At 43.7% G+C, this 24266-nt stretch overlaps 1 protein-coding gene across 5 annotated transcripts in view; it reads right to left on the bottom strand.

Annotated features, from left to right (window-relative positions):
• The window catches only part of PALM2AKAP2 (PALM2 and AKAP2 fusion), a 356481-nt gene that overhangs the window by 159003 nt on the left and 173212 nt on the right, over nucleotides 1–24266 (bottom strand). For 4 of the 5 annotated variants that reach the window (XM_056848165.1, XM_056848160.1, XM_056848159.1 and 1 more), the window contains 2 exons: nucleotides 22147–22251; nucleotides 5132–5824 (listed from right to left, as the gene is read on the bottom strand). In XM_056848165.1, the coding sequence (XP_056704143.1) occupies nucleotides 5132–5824; nucleotides 22147–22251 (798 nt within the window). The remainder of the gene's footprint in view (nucleotides 1–5131; nucleotides 5825–22146; nucleotides 22252–24266) is intronic. The other variant, XM_056848162.1, reaches the window with a different exon arrangement.

Here is a 24266-nt window from a genome sequence, read left to right as displayed (position 1 = left end):
TCAGAAGTAAGTCCCACTGTGTTCAGGGAGATTTACTGCCACGTAAGAATGTTTATGATTGCCACCCTTGGAATGAGCTGGTTGATGTTTCATTATGTTTGCGTATGTGTGTTGAAAGGGAAGGGTCACCAAAGTCAAAGTTCTCCTAGGGCACTGAAACCCCTTGAGCCTGAAATGAGTTTAAGAATGCAGTCAGTGAAACCTGGTGGACAGGATGCCATAGATCTGTATTTGTTCCCTCTATACAGGTGTTCCCATTGAGTACTTTGAACTTTTCAAAGTACTCAATTTCAAAGAGCAAATTTATTCTTCTGGCCATGACTTCTGACCATAAATGGATTAATTGCAATCACTTCCTATTTAAAACAAAACCCCCAACAAACTGCATAATTGGGCACACACTGGGCAAAGAATGGTGAATGATAACTTTCCACTGAAAAGACGTTGAAAGCAAGAACCAGAAGATGCAAAAGTTCCCTAATGTTTTTTGCGAATACAGCTCTGGCTCCAGATAAACTGTTTGATGGGTAAACTGGCAACTGTCCACATTCTTACTTTGGCATAAAGCTCACTAGCAGAGCAACACTAAGGAAGAGGTACAGCTTGCTAAACCCACTGAAGTCAATGGGATTGGAAGGCATAATTCTGTTTAGGATTGCTCTGTGGGTAACCTTAGGCTAGGCTGCATCCACACAGGAAAATCCCATTGTGAATGATTGCTATAGTGCAACAAATACCACACAATTACAATATGTGGACCCAACTCTAACTAATCTCCATCGTAGTGATTTATGAAGGAGGAGAGAACCTCCTCTGAACTCTTTCGAGAAACAGCAGGATAAAAGTAGATAGAAAACATTATTCTATTTAGATTTCTCATTTAAAAAACTGCTTCATTAGCAGGGTCTCCTCTAATGAAGAGTGCTGTGTAAAAATGCATTCAGTTGACAATAAAATCATTTCTGCATTAGCTGGTTTTTGCCGTCTGAGTCTTCCCATTGCTTGGGTGTGGCCCTCTCACTACTTGGCCGCTTTCCATAGATAGCTGGGACAGATGTGGGCTAAAAGTGAAGGAAAGTGCATTGAGGGACGTGGGCGGGATTAGCAGATTCCAGATTGCACTCTCGTCAATGCCAGGGTAACGTAACATTACCTGGGCAGGTTTGATGTTAGCGGGAACTTTCACTGAATGTTAACTGGACCATTTGCAAAGCTCCTTGGGTTACAATATAACTACTGGCCCATTTGGTTCCTTTGTTGAGCTACATGAAGGATCTTATAGCTGATGAGGTTATGAGCGTATTAACATTGGCAAAAATAAGGCTACAGAAAGTTAGAAAGCCCATTTTATGGAGACTATGCACAGTGTGGCACTTCAACTAAAAAAAACTTGATTTGAGTTTGCAATAAAAGGAGAATTAAGTATCATTTTGAAAGGAAATGGGAGCCATTCATCTGTTTATAGAACAAACAAAAAATCTCATTCACTGTGCAATCCTAAACAGAGTTACACCCTTCTAAGACCATTGACTTCTAAACCCATTGACTAAGCAGAGTTACACTCTTCTAAGACCAATGACTTCAATGGATTTAGAAGGATGTAACTCTGCTTAGGATGACACTGTCCATCTATTTGTGCCATTATAAATTCGTTGTGATTGGTTTGTTTGATTTCTCTATGTTACACTGTGTTTACCATTCAGATAGGGAGTACTGGGTTAATTGGTAGACAGAATCTCTCCTGCGATGGTCCAATCTACCTTTTCAAGGCTATGATCCTATGCAGCTTGTGTGGAAGTAAATTCAAACTGAAACCAAGTGCAACATACTGCCAAGGAAATATGTTTAAAGACCAAAATGTCTCATAAATCTCACTGCTTCCATTTTGGTATTCTCTGCATTAAAAGCTTCCATGCCTAGATGTCACTCCTAATGGCACAGAAAGAAAAGAGTTCAGAGCAAAAACGTTGTTCCACACGAAGTTTAAAGCTAACAGTTAATACAGTAAAAGCACCATTCAAGAGAGAACAGGTACATTGTGAAAAACAACCTCAAACTCTGGAAGAGATTGTTGTTGAGTTTATGGTCTTCCCTTAGATTTATCCCAAGGTATGAAACCCTCCTTGGTTGAAATTATTTAAATGCCATCAGAAAATACAGTTTCTAAGTGAAATATCACATAAGTTAGTATTGGGAGTATCTCCACTGGATAATGGGTAAAAATACCAGTGGAATCCAGTTTATAAACAGGCTCAGTGTAGTCATGATAAGGATCTATTATTTTCCAACAGCTTCCAGTTACAGGAGATCCACCCATCCTTCCTTCTAGTTGAGATTTCAACAGAAGACTTGAAGAAGAAATTCTCCTTGCATCATAGAGAAACTGGCATTGAGAATCATGGCCTTAAAAATGAGCAAAGGGTTTCTGTTGAAATTCTTATGAAACCCCAATGGACTTCCAATGGGAGTTCTGCAAGATTACTGATTTAAACCGCTACAACATCTGTTAATATGTAAATATGCCATGGGTTCATTTATCATGAAACACTTGTTTTAAATAATGGGCTTGGTCAGATGTTATTTGTCCCTGGGGAGAGACTGGGAGAGGGCCTCAGGCTCACTCACACACACAAACACACACAAACACGTTTCTTCTCTGCTCTTCTGCTTATCTCACCGTGGAAGAATCAAATGTGATCTTGCCATTATCAGAGTATGGGATATCCTCTATGAGATGAAACCATATTTAGGGTCAGAGCATATTCATCTCACACAGGATCAGGAGAGATCCTATAGTCAAATAATCATTGGATGTTCCATTTATTCTTGACATCTCTGCAGTGATGGTAGCAACTTGACAGAGTCCATCTGTTCCTGAGGCTCATTTTCATTCTCTCCTCAGGAGCAATTCCAGTGGGGAAAATAGCCTCTGACTGTGTCCAATGATATAGGCAAAGTAGGCAGAGGACTTTTCGTTTACTGTGAGACCTCTTTTACACTTCACAGAGCATTTTTTTTCCTGCTGAAATGAGAAAGCTAAAGGCTGTTTTGCTGAGCTTTTCATGGAAACCAGGAAGACAATTTAGAAGGAATGAAAGTCAGTCAAGCTAGATACGTTCTGAATGGCTTGATGTTAGCACCTTGTTACCAATAATACAATCAGTAGGGTCTTGTAAGCTGTTCCAAGGGTGCAAGTTCTCAATTAGGTAAGTGGCTTTCTTATTTCTACCTGAAGAGCTCCCTGAATCTTGAAAGTTTGTACACTCACACTGACAGAGCTTGCTTCCGTTAAAGAAGTCATTTTTTTTAATTTTCGCAGAGGTGAGCAATGGCAAACCACCTCTGAACCGCTCTGGCCTTGAAAACCCTACAGCGTTGCCATAAGTCGGTTGTGACTTGACGGCACTTTCCGCTTCCATTTCAATTCTGCTTCTCCCACTCTCTAGGTCAAAGGTGGAAACAATACTATATAGACTAAGCTTGTATGATTACATGTACATATTGAGAAATGGGTCCTTTTCTGTTCTGAGTTCTTTTCACAGGAACTATTTGAAACATATTATGGGTACATTTAAGTAAACCGCAAATCTCTCACATATCAGGGTACAGCAGCCAGGCCACAAACCAACATAGATGCTGTTACTGAAAGGCAAGAAATTAAAACTCAGCATCTATGTTTTAGTTGTAGCTGTGTGTGTTAAGTGCCGTCAAGTTGCTTCCGACTCATGGCGACCCTATGAATGAAAGTCCTCCAAAATGTCCTATCTTTGACAGCCCTGCTCAGATCCTGCAAATTGAAGGCCGTGGCTTCCTTTATTGAGTCAATCCATCTCTTGTTGGGTCTTCCTCTTTTCCTGTGTGCCCTCAACTTTTCCTAGCATGAACTAGAATGAACTTTTTGTAGTTGTAGCTACTGCTGGACATTTTTCACTGCACGCTTAGTTACATTTGAATGTAAGGACATGCAGCAGATTCACAATACTGTAAGCTAAAAGATTTGGAAAAGGCCAAACATTTTTTTTTCAGTCTCAATCTGCTAGACAGAAAGAAATAATTCATCTTGGATTACACATTGATCAGTGGGGATGGCCAATGTTGAGTTTTTGATGCGACAACTTTAACTCCAAGGCTGCAATTCAGCACACAGTCGTATGCACAAGTCCCACTGAAGACAAAAGAGTTGCCCACATGGGAGTATATTCCAAATGGATCAATTAGCCAAGCGCTGGTGCTGTGAAAAGTTCATTCGCCTCAACAGAGCTTCTTCAGAAGCCCCTTGCAAAGCTGGGCATACTGACTGGTGTTTGCACAGCAGCAGCTCTTGATGGATTGGGGCCCCCTGAATGCCCTCTGTTCAGCAGTATCCCTTCACAAACCCCAACAATTTATTGGAGCCTATAAGTGAGCAAGTCTTGTTGAAGCTGTGAAGCCATTTTGGAAAGGAAGGGGCCTGAATGCTATGAAAGCCATTTTGGAAAGGAAGGCGCCTGAATGTTATGAAAGCAAAACAACAGCATGGCCAAAGGCCCTCTCCTCTCTCTCCAGTAAAAAACAAACCAAATACAAACTATTTTTTAAAAAGTCGTTAAAATGCAGTTTAAGGCTCACATAGACATGAAACTCAGAGTCCTGCAAAAATCCTGGGAGGCTGATCATACCTGCAAGATATATATAAAGTAAAATTCTTCACATACATTTATATGTGTTATAAATATATTGAATACATAAATATGCACATTTACACACAGCCGCCTATGCATATTCATATATTATATATTTATAGATAGATAGATAGATAGCTATAGCTAGATCTGTTTTAAATATGAAAGTGTTTTTGTTCACTTCCCGCTTATGTCTCACCTTTGAAAAATAATTCTAAAACAGTGCATTTGGTGAGTAGTCGTTATTTTCACAACTCAATCTCCCTTGAAGAGCTAGAGAGAAAAAAAATCAGAGCAACCCAACGGCAAGGCATTGGAGAAAGTCCCTTCCAGTTCACAGTACTGCAGTTAGAAAAATACAGTGAGGTCTAAGGGGGTGATGGAGCACGTGCTGCTCGGAAGAAGAGGAAGAAAGGAAGAAGTGGGTCACATGACAATACAGCATTGACAGCGCTTTTTCTTTTCTGTACCTGGGACTTTTTCCATTGGTAGACTCTCTTCTTTCCCTTCTGGCGAGGAGGGTTCTGTCGTGTCCGAGGTGGGTCTTCCAGAAACTAACTCAGCGGCGTTTCCATCCATGGTTGACACGTCCGTCACAGTCTTCTCACGCAAGGACTTCTCGTCGTCTTCGTCAATGAGGACCAGTTCGGCCTTGATTGTCTCATCATAGCCCAGCACCTTTTTGGTCTCCTCTTCATCTTCAATGTTTTGGTAACCCATAAATATCATTGTGACGGGGTGATCTGTACTGGCTTCTGGGACTTCATCCCCAGGGATCTTTGCTTGGTGTTGAGGGTTCCCGGAATGTCTTTTGCTAGATTTGTGCACCATCTCTAGTTTCGCCTCCTTGAAGAGCACCTGCTCCTTCATATGGCTGAGGTTTCCATCGGCTATCGTGTTCCTCTCTGATACAGTTCCTCCTCTTACGCTTGATTGTCCAGCTTTCTGAATAAGTTCATCTACATCCTTTGAACTCAACTTATGCACTCCATTTTCTATTACTGCACCTCCAGGGTGCATCTCATAGACTACTTTGTTACCATCGTCATAGACTTTGATTCCTCTTTGATGGGCTCCTTCTGGGCCAATGGGGGATGTAGAGAGAATCTTGGTCTCTCCTGTCTGTTTGTCTTTCTCCACATTAATTTCCATGCCGTACAATGCTTGAATGGAAACAAGAGAGGAAGTGCATGTTACAACAACAAAAAGCATGTGAATGGTTAATAGCCACACAGACAAGCAGACAACTGAGCCCCGCCCCCCAAGCAGCTCCTCCTAAAGTGCCAAGCATTTTATGTTAGTAGCGTGGTGCATACTGTGAAAGAGAAGTAGTTGTTATCCTACAGCAGCTGATGCAACTGGTGCTAACTGTTCCTTCCAAGACTAGCATGGATAGCTTCCCATATTATTGAACATCTGTTCAATACAGTCTGTTAAACGACAGAGGTGACAGCAGGTCTACCCGTCTTTCTACAGTTGCTTCAAGGGCAAAGTATTTCAAAGCCTTACGGTCAGTGTACATGTTGTCCACATCCACCTGCACAAGACACTGGGGATGTATTACTGAGCATACATGGGTACTTCTCCGGGGGCATACTTTCTTTACCAATGTCACGTGTTCCTGAACACATTTCCACTGGCATGGAAACTCCATTTCATCAGGACTATCTGCATGACCTAATGGTCTTATGATGATATGCCCACAGTGCGAACAGCCACTAGGAGACAATATTTGGTAATCATGAATAAGGTGGGCAGCCACCTATAGAACAGGGCTGAATTTATGCTGTGATTCTGCAAGAGTACAGAACAGCTGCAGAATGTGGTACAGATTATGGAATTAATCTTCCTGAAAAAAGACCCTCAGCTTTTGCTAAAAAAAAACACACCACGAAGTTTTCAGCCTGGAGAGATCTCAGAAGCCAGAGGAGGAGCTCAATAACAGCACCCTCCTAAGCAGAATTACACCTTGCTAAGCCCATTCACCAAAATGGATTTATAAGGGCATAACTCTCCTTAGGATGGCACTGCAAGTTATCCACCGGCCTGGGCAATGACTTGTACTGGTTTCTTGTCTTAAAATTGCAGAATTATGAAAAATAAAGGAAATCATGCAAATCTGCTTGAATGGTATAACTTATGCATGCTGCAAAATTCAGCTTTTGTAGGTGCAGAATTTTGGTTTTATTTGTGGAATACGCACAGCCCTGCCTTAGACTACTGAAGTATAAAAGATGTGCTTCACTCTCTCCTCTTATGAACATTTGCTTTCCCACAGACTAGGGATTCAGAAACTTTTCCTGCTGAGCTTTCAGAGGAAGACCCTCCCTGCCTTCTCTAAGGCTTATAAAGGAAAATAAAGGACAGTTAAGTTTCAGTGATCTGAGAAAACGGAGAGATTAAAAGAACTGGAAGAAGCAGGATGCTGTGTGTCTGAAATGTGCTCTAAGGCCTGCAAGGGAGAGACAAAGAGAAATGTTTTTTAAAATCTTGAATAGCTGGGCAATGCCTGGGCTCCCAGCAGTGTGATGCAGTAGCTAAAAAGGCAAATGCAATCTTGGGCTGCATCAACAGAAGTGTAGTGTCCAGATCACACAAAGTGATGGTATCACTTTACTGTGCTCTGGTTAGACCTCACCTAGAGTACTGTATTCAGTTTTGGACACCACAATTTAAGAAAGATGTAGACAAGCTGGAATGTGTCCATAGGAGGGCAACAAAGATGGTGAGGGGTCTGGAGACCAAGTCCTATGAGGAAAGGTTGAAGGAGCTGGATATGTTTAGCCTGAAGAGGAGAAGACTGAGAGGGGATATGATACAGTGAGGGAAAAAAGTATTTGATCCCCTGCTAAATTTGCCCGTTTGCCCTCTGATGAAGAAATGACCAGTCCATTATTTTAATGGTAGGTTTATTGTAGCTGTGAGACACAGAATAACAACAGGAAAACCCCCAGAAACCCAGAAGACAAAAGTCAGAGATTGATGTGCATCATAATGAGTGAAATAAGTATTTGATCCCCTATCAACCAGCCAGACTAGGGCTAGGGTTAGGGTTCTGCTGTCGACAGAAGCAATCAATCTATCAGATTCCAAACTAGCCACCATGACCAAGACCAAAGAGCTGTCCAAGGATGTCAGGGACAAGATTGTAGACCAGCACAAGGCTGGACTGGGCTACAAGACTATTGCCAAGCAGCTTGGTGAGAAGTGACAACCCTAACCCTAACCCTGTCAACCTCTCTCGGTCTGGGGCTCCATGCAAGATCTCATCTCGTGGAGTTGCAATGATCATGAGAACGGTGATGAAGCAGCCCTGAACTTCATGGGGGGAATTTGTCAAGATCTCAGGGCAGCTGGGACCATAGTCACCATGAAAACAGTTGGTAACACACTACGCCGTGAAGGACTGAGATCTTGCAGAGCCCGCAAGTTCCCCTTGCTCAAGACAGCACATGTACAGGCCCGTTTGCAGTTTGCCAATGCACATCTGAATGACCCAGAGGAGAACTGGGTGAAAGTGTTGTGGTCAGATGAGACCAAAATCAAGCTCTTTGGCATCAACTCAACTCGCCGTGTTTGGAGGAGGAGGAATGCTGCCTACGACCCCAAGAACACCATCCCCACCGTCAAACATGGGAGTGTTTTTCTTCTAAGGGATCAGGACACCTTCACCGCATCAAAGGGACGATGGACGGGACCATGTATCGTCAAATCTTGGGTGAGAACCTCCTTCCCTCAGCCAGGGCATTAAAAATGGGTCGAGGATGGGTATTCCTGCATGACAATGACCCAAAACACATGGCCAAGGAAACAAAGGAGTGGCTCAAGAAGAAGCACATTAAGGTCCTGGAGTGGCCTAGCCAGTCTCCAGACCTTAATCTCATTGAAAATCTGTGGAGGTAGCTGAAGGTTCGAGTAGCTACACATCAGCCTCGAAATCTTACTGACTTGGAGAGGATCTGCAAAGAGGAGTGGGACAAAATACCTCCTGAGATGTGTGCAAACCTGGTGGGCACCTACAAGAAAGGTCTGACCTCTGTAATTGCCAACAAGGGTTTTGCTACCTAGTACTAAGTCATCTTTTGCAAAGGGATCAAATACTTATTTCACTCATTATATTGCACATCAATCTCTGACTTTTGTCTTCTGGGTTTCTGGGGTTTTTCCTGTTGTTATTCTGTCTCTCACAGCTACAATAAACCTACCATTAAAATAATGGACTGGTAATTTCTTCGTCAGAGGGCAAACAGGCAAATTCAGCAGGGGATCAAATACTTTTTTCCCTCACTGTAACCATGTTCAAGTATTTGAGGGGATGTCATATAGAGGATGGTGCTGAGTTGTTTTCTGTTGCCCAAGAAGGCCGGACCGGAACCAACGGGTTGAAACGAAATGAAAAGAGTTTCAGTCTAGACATTAGGAAGAATTTTCTAACAGTTAGAGCGGTTCCGCAGTGGAACAGGCTTCCTCAGGTGGTGGTAAGCTCTCCTTCCTTGGAGGTTTTTAAGAAGAGGTTAGATGGCCATCTGTCAGCAATACTGATTCTGTGACCTTAGGCAGATAGAATAATAGAATCATAGAGTTGGAAGGGACCACCAGGGCCATCAAGTCCAACCCCCTGCACAATGCAGGAAATTCACAACTACCTCCCCCTCCACACCCCTAGTGACCAGAAGATGGCCAAGATGCCCTCCCTCTCATCATCTGCCTAAGGTCACAGAATCAGCATTGCTGACAGATGGCCATCTAACCTCTTCTTAAAAACCTCCAGGGAAGGAAAGCTTACCACCTTCCGAGGAAGCCTGTTCCACTGAGGAGCAGCTCTAACTGTTAGAAAATTCTTCCTAATGTCTAGACGGAAACTCTTTTGATTTAATTTCAACCTGTTGGTTTTGGTCCAACCTTCTTGAGCAACAGAAAACAACTCGGCACCCTCCTCTATATGTCAGCCCTTCAAGAACGGAGGTAGGTAGTTGTGAAATTCCTGCATTGTGCAGGGGGTTGGACTTGATGACCCTTGTGGTCCCTTCCAACTCTATGATTCTATGATTCTATGATCAATGTAGACAACTGCAAGCCAGAGCAATACACAGCCCATGTGCCTTCCAGATCCAGCTACAGTCTGGTTCGTCCATGCATATACATCACTCGGTCGGTCTACACCCTATTATTACATGCAGGCTTATATTACTGTATATGGGATTATTGTACATGTGATGAATGTGAATATGTGAACTGACTCCATTGAAAAGTACTGCATTCAAGTGGTAAGAGTGCTTTCTTCAGTACTGGTAACTCATAGGCTGTACATAGTTGCATTTAATGCTGCTTGTCATCAAGTGATGGATGTGCATGTAGACACTATCCTGAAGACACATGCATACATTAGGTTGCAAAGAACAAGAGAAACTTGTATATTTCCCAGAAGCTGATTAGGAATTCTAAGAGAGGTCTTGTTGTTGGGTTAAGTATAGCTGCTGTTTTCAAATAATCTTAACATGCAGCGCTTCTCTACATTTAAATTTTATTTTAAGGATTTATAAGCTCAAGAGTGCATTTTTCATGATCTATCCAAGCAACATTGGCATTTCTTCCCCTGATCCTAGGAAGCAAACAAGAAGAACCTGTTGTAGCTCCTGAAAACCTGCTTACTCTTGCTTAGAATAGGTTATACCAGTCCTGAGCCCCATGGTGACTTTCTTCCCACAGTCCTGGATCCTGAAAAGATGACTGGTAACCCATCCAATGACTGCCCATTGCAATCCATTGACATTCTCAACCCAGCTCCCACCTTAGGAACAGTGCCATTAAAGCGGAGTCTTCAGATGAAGAAGAGTTGGTTTTTATATGCCGACTTTCTCTACCACTTAAGGCAGAATCAAACCAGCTTACAATCATCTTCCCTTCCCCTCCCACAACAGACACCATGTGAGATAGGTGGGGCTGAGAGAGCTCTTAATAGAACAATGACTAGTCCAAAGTCACCCAGCTGGCTTAGTGTGTAGGAGTGGGGAAACGAATCCAGTTCACCAGATTAGCCCCCGCCACTCATGTGGAAGAGTGGGGAATCAAACCCAGTTCTCCAGATCAGAGTCCACCGCTCCAAACCACTGCTTTTAACCACTACACCACGCTGATATTAGAACATGAGTATCTTGATAAAGACAAAAGAACTAATTGCATACAAACAGAGTAGAAGAAGTTTGAAAGAGAGGAAGGAGTTCAAATTTTTTAAATTTAATTTCTTGCCCAGGATAGCAAAAAAAGTAACAGTATACAAAATTTCACATATTGTTTTAAGCGAAGTATGATACGATGTATGATCTGAGCATAAAAGATGTTCCACTCCTGGCTTAACTTCCATAAGATCATATTTTCTTCAAATTGCAATTAATCCTTTCCTTCCATCCAAAAGAACAGATTAAACTTTTTAAAAAAGAACAACAAAGTATTTAAGACAATGGATATAATCATAATAATGGTGTAGAAAGTCTAAATCATTATGTTCATTTATTTGAAAGAGGGCTGATTTGCAGTGTTAAATAGGGCCATGATCTCCCGGTAGGGTTGCCAGCTCCAGGTTGGGAAATACCTGGAGATTTGGTGGGGGTGGAGCCTGAGGAGGGTGGGGTTTGGGGAGGGGAGGGACTTCAATAGGTATAATGCTATACAGTCCAGCTTCCAAAAAGGCCATTTTCTCCAGGTGAATTGATCTCTTTCGCCAGGAGATCAGATGTAATAATGGGAGATCTCCAGCCACCACCTGGAGGTTGGCAAAATATCTCTAGGACACAGCTGTGGCAAAACCAGTGGCAGCCCAGAAAGGGATAGTTGAATGAAGGGTTTGCACTATGAAGATCAAAACTTGTTCTCTTATCAGACCTGACTACCATCCCTCCCTCTTCCTATGCAACCCAAAGCAACCAAGACGGCCACTCTGTTCTTTCATAGTATTGGAGAATTCCAATGGACTCAGGACTCAGCATACACTACTACCATGTTGCACTTTTGAAAGGACCCTGAACATACATTACACAGCTTTGTTAGATTGTGCTTCTCCCATTCTGCCCAGCCAGTGCTTACATATACAAAAGAAGGAATTGCCAACTTCTGCTTTGTTAGGTGACACTGAAGTCACCATATGGGCCTATAATCAAGATGTGGTATCACTCATCAGTAAGGTCTTTACAGTTACAGGGCACTGGGGTTTGGACTGCAGGAGTTCATTGACTGCAGGGCTATAGAAAGAAGATAACTCTGGAAAAACTTCCTGGAGGGTCAATCGCAGCTCTTTGCCTTTTCAGGAGATGCATGGGATAGCAATACAATGCATGGTGTATGTAAGGAGACTCGTTACGTATTTCTTTTTCATGCAAGTAAAATTGTGAACATTTTTTTAATTAGTGGAGGCCATTGGAGGCCACATAACACTGCTTCAGGAACCAGACCCACCCTTTGGATCATCAGAACACCCACCCCTATTCTGAAGTTTGTACATGCACTCTACATCTATATACAGAAGCTGCCTTGATGGAACAGATTGAATGTCTATGGAATCCAGCATGTTGCCCCAAGGAGTGGCTGGCCAGTTGCTCCTTGGGAGCCCATAAGTAGGGCACAATTAAGAAAATGATTCCCTGCAATTAAGCATTGAAAGAATTAAGAAAATGATTCCCTGCAATTTGTCCTAAGTGTCAGGCATCGGCCTGTTGTTCAGGGGCTTGCCAGATGCTAGTCCCAAGGTCGCTGTGTTGTTTGATGTTTTTGATGTCAAAGAGTGTGATGTGTTACCGAATTGCGCCCCAGCCTTTTTCATGAGCAAAAAGAAGTATTGCGGCGTCTCAGAGAAAATCAGCTTTATGCTAAGGCTTCCAAATGCGAGTTTCACCGTGACCAGTTGGCTTTCCTGGGATACATAGTCTCGCCCCAGGGATTAACCATAGATCCAGAAAAGATACGCGCAGTGGTGGATTGGAAGCCACCCTCAACGCGCAAGCAAGTTCAACAGTTCTTAGGGTTTGCCAATTTTTACAAAGGGTTTCTCCCCAATTTTGCCCAAATTGCGTTGCCCATCACCGATCTCCTAAAAACCAAAGGAAAAGGGAGTGCGGCTACACAGCCATCCGCTCGGGTAGAGTGGACGGCGGAATGCCAAACAGCGTTTGAGACTCTCAAACGATTGTTTAATACTGAACCAGTGCTGAAGCACCCAGACTGTCAAAAACCATTTATTGTTCAAGTAGACGCTTCAGAAGTAGCCATGGGAGGAGCCTTGTTACAAGAGGGAGACAATGGGCAATTACACCCGTGTGCTTACTTTTCTAAGAAATTTTCCCAATCCCAACTGAACTGGCCCATTTGGGAAAAGGAGGCGGCTGCGGTAAAACACGCTTTGGAAGTATGGAGACATTTCCTAGAGGGGGCAGATACCCCTTTCCAGGTCTGGACTGATCACAAAAACTTAGAAGCCCTGACGGGAACTCGCAAACTCTCAGCCAAACAAGTAAGGTGGGAGGACTTCTTTCCAAGATTTCAGTTTGTAATAAAACACGTTCCAGGGAAGCAAAACCAGCTAGCAGATGCTTTGTCCCGGCTTCCCCAGTATCCCAATAAGCTAGAGCGCCCCCTGGAGTCTTTGTTCACTCCGGCACAGAGGGGACTGCCCACGTTGGCCGTGCAGACCTGGGCTCAAACATAACGCTCCCTAGAAGTCACCAAAACACCCTCTAACTCACCGAAACCGCTCACCCCCTTCCCCCAACGCTGCCGACGATAGCGCCAGGGGAAGTGCCCGCTAGCTCTTCACCCAGAGGGCTTCTCGAACTGTCTAACCCAGCTCCTGGCAATCCACTCCTAGAGGGACTGCCCGTTTCTTTCAGGGACACCTTAATCCAAGGGTATCAAGCTGAGCGTTCGGCCAGTACTCTCCCCACGGAACTTGACCAGCGCGGAGAACTCTATCTCAAAAATACTAAACTATATGTACCGGAAGTACTCCGGAGGGAGGTGTTGCACCTTGCGCACAGAGCAAAGACTGCAAGACATTTTGGGTTTGTTAAAACACTGCACCTCCTCCGGCGACAATTTTGGTGGCCAAAAATGCGATCAGACTTAGACTTGTTCATTCGCAGTTGTCCCATCTGCGCCACTTCAAAACGGCTCCTGGGAAAACTGCCTGGATTGTTGCGGCCTCTAGAAACTCCCTCCGGACCATGGGAAGTTATTGCAATGGATTTTATGACTGATCTCCCTCTCAGTAAAGGGAAAATGGTACTGTGGGTGGTAACGGATCTATTTTCAAAACAGGTGCATTTGGTTCGCTTATTTGTGTCACATGTCTTTAAATATCATTCTTTTCCGCGCAAGGTGCTCTCTGATCGTGGGCCTCAATAGGTAGCCAAATTTTGGAGGGCTTTTCTCAAATTGGTGGAGGTGGAGCAGGGGCTGTCAAGTGCGTTTCACCCTCAGACCGATGGACAGACTGAACGGGTTAATGCTCTGTTAGAATGTTATTTACAATGTTATGTAAATTACCATCAAGATGACTGGGTAGATCTCTTACCCTTAGCAGAATATGCCTACAACAATGCTGTGCATCAGTCTACAGGTTTCAGCCCATTTCGCATTGTGTATGGGAAAGAGTTCGACCCCCTGGGCAGTGTGGATGTTTCAAGGGAGGAGGGAGGTGCAGATGTTTCTGAGTGGGTGCACACAATTCAAACCACTTGGCCGTGGTTACAGAAGAATTTGGAACAGGCTAAGCAAAGATATAAAGCCCAAGCTGATAAGCATCGTTCCCCAGGGTGGGAGCTCAAGGTGGGGGACTTAGTTTACTTGTCCACCAAAAACGTGCGGTCCCTGCGTCCAAGCAAGAAACTCAGTGAAAGATTCATTGGCCCTTTTCCCATAGCTAGAATCATCAATCCTGTAACGGTGGAACTCGTTCTGCCTAAGACTCTGAGAAAGGTCCATCCCGTTTTCCATGTAAGTCTTTTGAAACATGTCCCCTCGCCCGAGTGGCACCCCGAAGACCCCCCAGAAGTACCTAGCGTAGTGAGTGGGGAAGAACATTTTTAAGTCTCCAAAATCCTTGATTCTCGTGTCCACGGGGGTGGGGGGGCTTCAATACCTGGTTTGTTGGAAACATTTTGGCCCTGCTTATGATGAGTGGGTGGCGCATCATCACGTCTCCGCCCCAAGGTTGGTACGCCAATTCCATGCGTCGTACCCAGAACGTCCCTCTCCATCTGACGTGGGGGGAGGGGGTTCTTAGAGGGGGCAGAATCTCAGGCACCGGCCTGTTGTTCAGGGGCTTGCCAGGTGCTAGTCCCAAGGTCTCTGTGTTGTGGTACATCGTCTGTATTGTTATGTCTGTACTCTGTTCTATTCTGGAAACTGGGCCCTGGGAAGAAGGGGCTTATCTGAGTTGCCGTGGCAACCAAGAACCGTTCCAAAAGTTTGCTTTCTGTTATATTTCCTGCACCCTCAGTAGTTTCCCATTAGACTCATTGCTTATTTCCAAGTCATATTCTGCCATTCACTGTGCCTATTTCTCATTAAATCTGCTTCTTATGGAACACCTGCCTAAGAGTCGTTTTGTGGGATTTAGCTGGTGAACATAGAGCTGACACTAAGAACACAGTGGTGGCAGCTTTTGAGCGATCAGTCTCTAGGCTGGGGGGACAAGAACACTCCCGCTATACCAATCTGCTGATTCTGCTAATATAAAACCACAGCATGCATCTAAACTTGCTTCAAAGATATATCAGTACACATCCCAGTGCTAAATGCGTCCAACTCATAATTAAAACTCACTGAATACCACAGGTCTTAATTCCTCCTACAGCTTCAGTCTAAATATCCCAGAGGTCCCTCATGTGAAGGTTCTTCTCTTGAATAGCCTTGATCTCATCAGAGCCTGGAAGCTAAACAGTGTTGGCCATGGTTAGTACTTGTATAGGAGACCACCAAGGAAGACAGGGTTGCTATGCAGTGGAAGGCAATGGCAAACCACCTCTGTTCATCTCTTGCCTTAAAGACCCCATGGTCCTTGGGTCACTGGGAATTGGTTGTGACTTGAAGGCACACAATTATTATTAATATTTATATCTCTTTAGCCAAGAAGAAGCTGCAATTAGGATCTGAGTCTTAATTCTGCAAGATTTTCAGCTGCACAAGATTTTCAGCTGCACTAAACCAAAGCAAAACAGTCCCAGAGGAAGAAAGGAGTGTCAGCAATGGCTCAAAAACCCTAATGGGATTTGATCTTGCTAAGGCAAAATAATATTCAGAAATGACCCTTTTGGTTAAGAATTTAGCATCTCTTTTCAAGATAGCTCATTAGCTATACTATCTGCTCCTGTTCTTTCCCCCCAGTGACTTCAGCAGAATGCATTCCACTTGTATCCTGAAAGGTTAACAGCTAATTTAATCAGTACCAAGTAGGAAGAGTTATTAAAGCCACGGGTATCACAAAGGGTTTATGGATTAGCAGCCAAAAGGGAGCATAATGTACAACTCTAACAGTACCATCCTAGGCACCCCTTAAGTCAGCTTGGTTTAGGATGGCATTATAAGTGGCTCTGTGAAATGAAGGATTTCTGCCCAAAACAGCAGCCTTGTGTCAGTTTCTCCTTGCTGCACCAGCAGGTGCAGCTAATTATCTGGAGTCATTATACTGCTGTTGAGACACAAGGTCAGCTGCCTTGAGCCTTCCTTTGGTGACCGAAGAAGAAATCTCCACAGAGGCTTGCACAAGGAGCACCTACACACTAGCTAAATTCTGCTCCTTGTGTTTCAAAGCCCCTCATATAATTGGCATCATTGCCAAAATGAAACCTAAATGTGAAGATCACCACGCCTCTTCATTAAAATATGTTTGTCCTGGACATGTTCAGTTATATGGTACAGTCCTGCAGTATTATCAAATCACGCACACTGGTGTAGTCCTAGCTCATGAGATTTCCATGCTACGTGTCAAAACAATCTACCTACTTAGGGTCAAATTAGATGGGCTACTTTTACATGAATTAGGTCTGGCTTCCACTTAGAACAGGGGTCAACAAACTGCGGCTCGAGAGCCGCATGCGGCTCTTTGGGTCCTTGAGTGCAGCTCTGCCACAAATGACCCAGGTCCCGCCCCCGAGCCCATATAAGGAGAGAGAGAGGCTTACGTCAGCCCTCTCTAATCCCCGGCCGGGGACGCATAGCCCTCCCCGGCCCCACCCTGGGTGGGCTCACCCGCTTCCCAGATGGCCGTTGGGCCTTTGAGGTGGCAGCGGCAGGGCGCCGCTTGCCAGCCGGCCCGTTTCCCGGCTTCAGGGCTGCCCTTTCTTCGCGGGTCGCGGGCCGGCCCGTTCTTGGAGCGTCTTCTCCCTCCGTCGCCGATGACCCTGTGTGGGCGAAAGGTCCTGTGTGGGCGGTGGCTCTTGGCCGTCCTCGGTGGGAACGGCGCCTTGTTCCCCCGACAGTCGCCTCGCAGTGGAGGCGGGCCTGCGGAAAGGGAGGGGGGTGAGTGGTGCGGACCCCTTTCCTGCTGGCCAGACCACTTTTCCTCCCCTGCTGGATCTTTTTTTTGGGGGGGAGGGGGGAATCCAGCATGCGTGTTTTCCTCTTTCTCCTCCACCTCTCGTACCTGGCCAAAGGCAGGAATGGGGTCAGCTGTCCACGTGAACTTTTGTCACCGTCAAACTAACTCACTTGGTTTCTTAAAACCAAACCCCATAATTGTAAAGTTCGTTTTTTAGACTACCTTTCTGCTCTTCCCCTCCGCCTTTCTCCGTGTAAGAGTGACAGGAGATGAGAAACGCCTCATTTTAATGTGTTTTGGGACTCTGGTTCCAATCTACCTAGTTCTTGCATTCACTCTCTTTCGTGCATATTGGGACCCCCCCGCCAAAAAAAAGGTAACTTAAATAGGTTCACTGGATTTTGTAATTCCCAAAACTGCTTGATTTACCTCCTCCCTTTTGTTCTGGAGGTCTGTAAAAATGGGAAATTTGTTTTGGTCACACCAGCCTTATTGCAGATTTTATCTTGATGGTGTCTTAGTAATTATGAATTGGTGTCTCCTGACCCACAACTAGGCTGTGACCTAGCTTCAAATGCATTACATCTGACATTTTGTCACTAACACCATTTTCTCTTCATTCTCCTTTAAAAAATATTTATAAAGGAGAATGAAGAGAAGTGCGAGGTGCAGAGAGAGAGAGAAAGAAAAAGCAAATGATTGCAGTGGGAAAAGCTTAATACATAAGGTTTAAAAAGTAAAATTTGTTCATGTTATTGAGGGTTTGTGTTAGATGTGGATTCAGATCTGAAAACATTGAAAACTTCTGTAAATGTTGCAGAGTTTAGTTTCGAATATGTGATGGCAGGTGGACTATATCTAGTCCTAGTTGGAGTTCTGTTAACTTTAAATTTTGGTATCTAGGATTTCCTAAAATTGCAAGGCTTAAAAAAAGTACCCTATTCACTCATATTACATTTCAATCTACTCTTGCATTATTTACCACTAAGATAGTTTTTAATGCAATGTAACTTACCGTATATACTCGCGTATAAGCCGAGTTTTTCAGCCCAAAAAAAGGGCTGAAAAAGCCGGCCTCGGCTTATACGCGGGTCAATACGGTAGAGGGGGAAGGGGGGAGGGAGGAGGGAGGGGGGAACTTACTGCCGCCGGGCCCGCGTCGTTTTCTGCCGCCGGGAGTGGCCTCCTGCGGCTGCACGGAGCCCCCCCCCCCGCCCGGCCGCACCGCCGCTTCCTGTGGCCGGGAGCGGCCTGGGGCGGCCTCCTGCGGCTGCACGGAGGCTGCCCCGGCCTCCGCCCGGCCCTGCCGCCGCTTCCTGGGGCCGGGAGCGGCCTGGGACGGCCCCCTGCGGCTGCACGGAGGCTGCCCCAGCCCCTGCCCGGCCGCGCCGCCGCTTCCTGGGGCCGGGAGCGGCCTGGGACGGCCTCCTGCAACTGCACGGAGGCTGCCCCGGCCCCCACCCGGCCGCGCCGCCGCTTCCTGGGGCCGGGAGCGGCCTGGGGCGGCCTCCTGCAACTGCAGGGAGGCTGCCCCGGCCCCTGCCGGGTGCACCACCGCCGCCACCAGGCCCGCGCCGCTTGCTCCCAGGAGCCCGGTCAGGTAAGTCTGCGGGGGGGGGAGGGGTTATAAGCCGACCCTCGGCTTATACGCGGGTGCCTAATTTTTTCCCATTTTTGGGGAGAAATTAGGCACCTCGGCTTATACGCTGGTCGGCTTATACACGGGTATATACGGTATAGCAAGTTCTGCATTTAATATTGCAATGTTAATATTGCAAGTTTTGTAGTTAGTCAAGAGCTTGCTAAGAGAGGAATAAATAAGATCATTATTAAGTATGATATCAAGTTTTATTCAGTGTACCTATAGTTTAATTAAGACTTAAAACTTTAATTAAAGTTTATTAAGTTAATAAACAGTGTACCTACCTATATAGTTTAAGTTTAAGAAATTTGGCTCTCAAAAGAAATCTCAATCGTTGTACTGTTGATATTTGGCTCTGTTGACTAATGAGTTTGCCAACCCCTGACTTAGAATATTATGTGCATGTGCATCAGCAATAGTTAAAGAGAGAAAGATTGCTCTCTTTAAGTCAGTGGTTCCCAACCTTTTTTTGACCAGGGACCACTAGGACTTCTTTGTTCGGTGCAGGGACCCCAAGGTTCAAAATAAAAATTCCGAGAATTTGAGAATAAACTTTAATCATAACTGTTAGTTAAACATTAAACTTAGAATAATATTTGAAAATATATTTTTATAATAGAGAACTTTTAATTGAAAATATTAATTTATTATTAACTTTGTTTCGTGGACTTTAATTTAGTTCTCGGGGACCCCTGGGGGTCCACGGACCCCCGGTTAGGAACCAGTGCTTTAAGTATTTAAAGGTCTGTCACTTAGAGGAGGGCAGGGAGCTGTTCCTGTTCGTAGCAGAGGATAGGACTTGCAATAATGGGTTTAAATTACAGGCTGAAAGGTACTGGCTGGATATTAGGGATTTTTTTTTTTTTTTATAGTTGTTCAACAGTGGAATCAGCTTCCTGGGGAGGTAGTGAGCTTCCCCTCACTGGCAGTCTTTAAGCAGAGGCTGGACAAACACTTGTCAGGGATGCTCTAGGTGGATCCTGCATTAAGCAGGGGGTTGGACTAGATGGCCTGTATGACCCCTTCCAACTCTTATGATTCTATGAAATGGATATATTTGGATTGAATGGCTGGCCTTTTGCCAGTTGTTAAAAACATTTGTATAGAATCTTGATAGGAAAAGAAATACATATCAACCAGGCTTGCAAGCTGTATTTAGGACTGCGTATGAAGAATGTTAAAACAGCAGTTTTAGTTAATTGATATAGGGAATAGAAACATATACATTCCTTCCCTCCCAGCCAGATGTACCATTATTTAATGCTAGTGTTCCTTTCTAGATGGGTATTATGTCATTTTCCCATTTTAGCCTTATGAATGTAGTCAGTCTTTTGTCTTTTTCATGATGATTGTTTTCATTTCCACTACATGTGCTAGAATATATTGTAATGAGACAGCACACATAACTTTGGGATGGTATACAAAAATTCTAAGACTGTGATTTTCCATTTTATAAATATGCTGCAGATGGAAAAGTACATGTCCAGTCATGGAAATATGCTTGCATTGTCCACCTTTTGTACTGAACAACTTAATATCATACTGTGCGTGTAACGGAAGACAAGACCACTCTACTGCTTTCCCCTGAAGTGGTTTCCTGCTCTAGAAGAGTCTCTACAGAACCTATGTATTTATCATGGCAGGATGTAATCAGTTCCCACAAAGACTGCTTGGATCAGAAGTCCCCAGCCAAGCTATGCAGCCTGTCTTGACATCTGAATAGGCTTTTAAAAGACAGGAATCTGTGAAATCATCCTAGTTCTTACAATTCATTCTTCCCCTACGTGAATTTCCAGCATTCTGACCCCAGATATGCATTCGCTGACAAATTTAATGAGCAATCACTGATGTGATTATTAGCCCTTCCAATGGCAATCTACCTGATCGTTGATGTTCCCCCTGACTCGATCCATTATTACCAAGATCACACACTACATCTGTCAGCCTAAGTGCACAGCTGGGGCAGTTTATGAGGATGATAAAGTAGGGAAGGACATTCTAATCACAGCAGACTAGATTTCCATTGACAGCAGTAAACAGATAACACATTGTTTTCCATATAAAAATTCTCCCCACGTTGTCATCCTTTCCTGGGAGATCGGAAGAAGCTAAAGTTTCCCTTCTCTTAGCAGACTCCTCTTGGGGAGATAACCACTCAAGTAGCCAAATTTTGCCTCCAGTCTAGTGGGATTCGTAAACGGCTGATTGAAAACCTTTCCCCATAGAAGATCTTTCCTCCTCTTCTTCAAATCATCTCTCCCAGAATCATCAACTTTTATTATTTTATTTTATTATTTTAACCTAACTTTGATTTTTATTCAGAGCTGATATGGTATCGAAATAAAACTTGATTGGTTGATTGATATAAAAATTGCTAGGTGTGCAGTGCCAGTTCTTAGAACTGGCAGTACTTAAATAAAACATAGGCACAAAAAATATTTCAATATATATGGTGACCTATCTAAAGGCTCCTCTGACCTCTTCTGAATTGGAAGATCCAGGCTAGCCTTGCCTTATCAGATCTTGGAAGCTAAGCGGAGTTGCCCCTGGTTAATGCTTGAATGGGACACCACCAAGGAAGTCCAGAGTTGCTATGCAGAGACAGGCAATGGCTAAACCACCTCTGTCTGCCTCTTGCCTTGAAAACCCTATGGGGTCGCCGTAAGTCACCTGCGATTTGACTGCACTTTCCACCACCATCTACAGTCTTGGAGAATGTAACAAATCACTGAGGGCAACAAAATGAGCTGGATACAGAGTCCATCAATGGGGTCTTAAGCAGCAGTGTTGGGTACACTTCCTTGGATAAAAGCCCTATTAAAAATGGGATTAAGTATGCACACCAAATCCCCATTGAGTACAGTGGGCCATAAGTATGGTTAACATTCTCTGCCTAGTACCCGCAGATCCCTATCCACTTCTTTCAGCATCAGGTTATTGTTAAACTTCGCACAATAATCTTAGTCACAGGCTCGTTCCTATTCTTGCAACGCTAAAAAAAAAAACCTAGCCAACAAAGCCATCTGTTTTCTTCTGGACTGCTTGTTTACGTCTGGGAAATATCTTCTACCCATGACAGCTCATTCAACTTTCAGCCACTGTGACTATGGCTTGAATTTTTTGCGTCTTGAAAGATACAACCCAGGGAAGCATTTAACCAGCTCACTGGGTTATGTGCAAAAGGCCAAGCCGTTAACTGTTTCCTCCCGTATAAAACACAGCTGGGCACTCATCCCAGGAAATCTAATATATTTTTAAAAGATCACGTCTGCTGCCTTGGCTGAAAGAATAAACCATGCTCTTTTGAGACTTACCAGTCACCCTGTTTGTCCTGTCCTTCCCAGGACCTGGATCCTCCGTCGTTCGTGAAAAGAAGGTTGGGAGTTCAGGGATCTGGGAATAAATGTATTTCACCGCATCTGATTGTCAAGAGAACAGGGAATAAAGTTAGACACAACCCTGTGGACCCCAAAGGCTCTGATGCTTAGGCAGCAGAGTGCGATGATCACCTCAAACAATAGACATCAGAAGCTTTGTGCCGGATAATTGGATCAAAGCAAGCAAAATGCAGAGTCATTGTACTTTGACTGCCATTCAATAGACTGGCTGAGATTGGAAGGAACAAGACCAGATGACTAAACCGTTGCTAGTTGTACATGCGCTAAACCCTGTGGTCAGGAGGTTCTAGATTTTTATCAGGTCAGTGACCTTGAAAAATAAAATAAATGGGGAAAAAATAAAGTAATTAACCTTGTATAACACGAAGAAGCAATAACGTGCCCTGTATCCCTAAACTCAAATGAGATGTGTTTATCTCCAACATGTGGGTTCTAATCTTTTCCAGTGCAATGAAAGATGCTATTTATTTATGATGTTGGCTTTCTGTTTTTAAGCCAGCAGGACTTTCATTAGTTTCTGCAGTGGAAATGGGAGCTGGTAAATATTATTTGTATTCAGTTTGATATCACAGCTTAATTGCATGGTGCTTTAACATAGCACAATTTCATCATGTTTTCTGCCCTCAGAAGGTTTTCAAGTGTTCTAAAAATATTAAGCAGAGCAACGGCCATCCATCCAAAGGGCAGCCCACCATCTTTAAAGGCCTTCAGCATCTGAATGCACACTGGCAACGCCAGCATCTTTCCCATACACACTTCCTTGATCACCTTGATCCTTGAATGAGGCCTTGCTTAAGATGCCTCAAACTGCTGACAATAGGAAAGTGGCTACGAGATGCAGGGCCTTTTCAGTGTTTGCACTGTCATTGTGGACTTCCTTTTTGCAAGGAAGCTCACCACGTTCCCTCTGATAACCTTCCAAAGATTGGTAAAAAGTTTTTTTGATGAATGATCTGGATGGTTTTTTTTTTTTACTGCTTGGATTTCAATTTCTTCTCTTTTTAGTGGAGAAAAGTATTTTTTTAAAAAACAAAAAGAGATTAATGGTGACTTTAAATAATCTAAGTTGATCTTTGAGCCTGTTGGGTTGGATCAAACACAAAATTTCCACTTGTGGTAGAACTCTTGCATACAAGTAAAAAATGATAAATAATGTTGTAAAAAGCAATGTCTGAATGAAAATAACAACACTAGGCTAAAAAATGGAACAATATGTAATGAAATAGATAAGAAACATACATGAAATACTACAATGTATAGCAATCTATATAGTGCCTAAGCACACAGGTAAGCAAAAATTATAGTCCAACCTCACGTGGGGGTAAATAAAACAGATAAATGCAACAAGATAAGATTACTGGTGGCCAGGTAAGTGTGGATGCTGAACAATAATCCAAAATGGATCAAAAGGTCCAAAAGATATCAAAGAAGGAGACGGTTGTTCTGGATACAAATTAGGAGTCCGTTTCTGCCAAAGGCTTCATTAGTCCTACCATCAGTCTTGGCGTAATCAAGTGCGATGCTTTGAATCTAATATGGCAAGGGGCTTAAATGTCCTATGAAAGAATTGAATACTATGCACAGACTCTTCTGAGATCGAATGACTGATGAAGCCTTTGGCAGAAACGGACTCCTAATTTGTACCGGAACAACCTTATCCTTCTTTGATCTCTTTTTGACCTTTTGATCCATTTTGGATTATTGTTCAGCATCCACACTTACCTGACCACCAGTATTCTTCACATCTTGTTGGATTTCTCTGTCTTATTTACCCCCATGTGAGGTTGGACTGTAATGTTTGTTTTCATGTGTGCTTAGACACTATATTGATTGCTATACATTGTAGTATTTCATGTATGTTTCTTGTCTATTTCAAAACTCTTGCTTACGCAGAAACACAAGAAAAAGACTTTAATATACATTAAATTAAAAACAAGTGTAAATTGGTTATTACTGACTATTTTAGTGGTTATCCTTTCATGTTTTTATGATGTATTAATTTTATTGTTATTTGCTTTAGGTCCCAGTTTTCTGGG

Source organism: Euleptes europaea, chromosome 4, assembly GCF_029931775.1.
Source record: "Euleptes europaea isolate rEulEur1 chromosome 4, rEulEur1.hap1, whole genome shotgun sequence".
NCBI classification, from domain to species: Eukaryota; Metazoa; Chordata; class Lepidosauria; order Squamata; family Sphaerodactylidae; genus Euleptes; species Euleptes europaea.
This window is presented reverse-complemented; position numbering and strand designations above follow the sequence as displayed.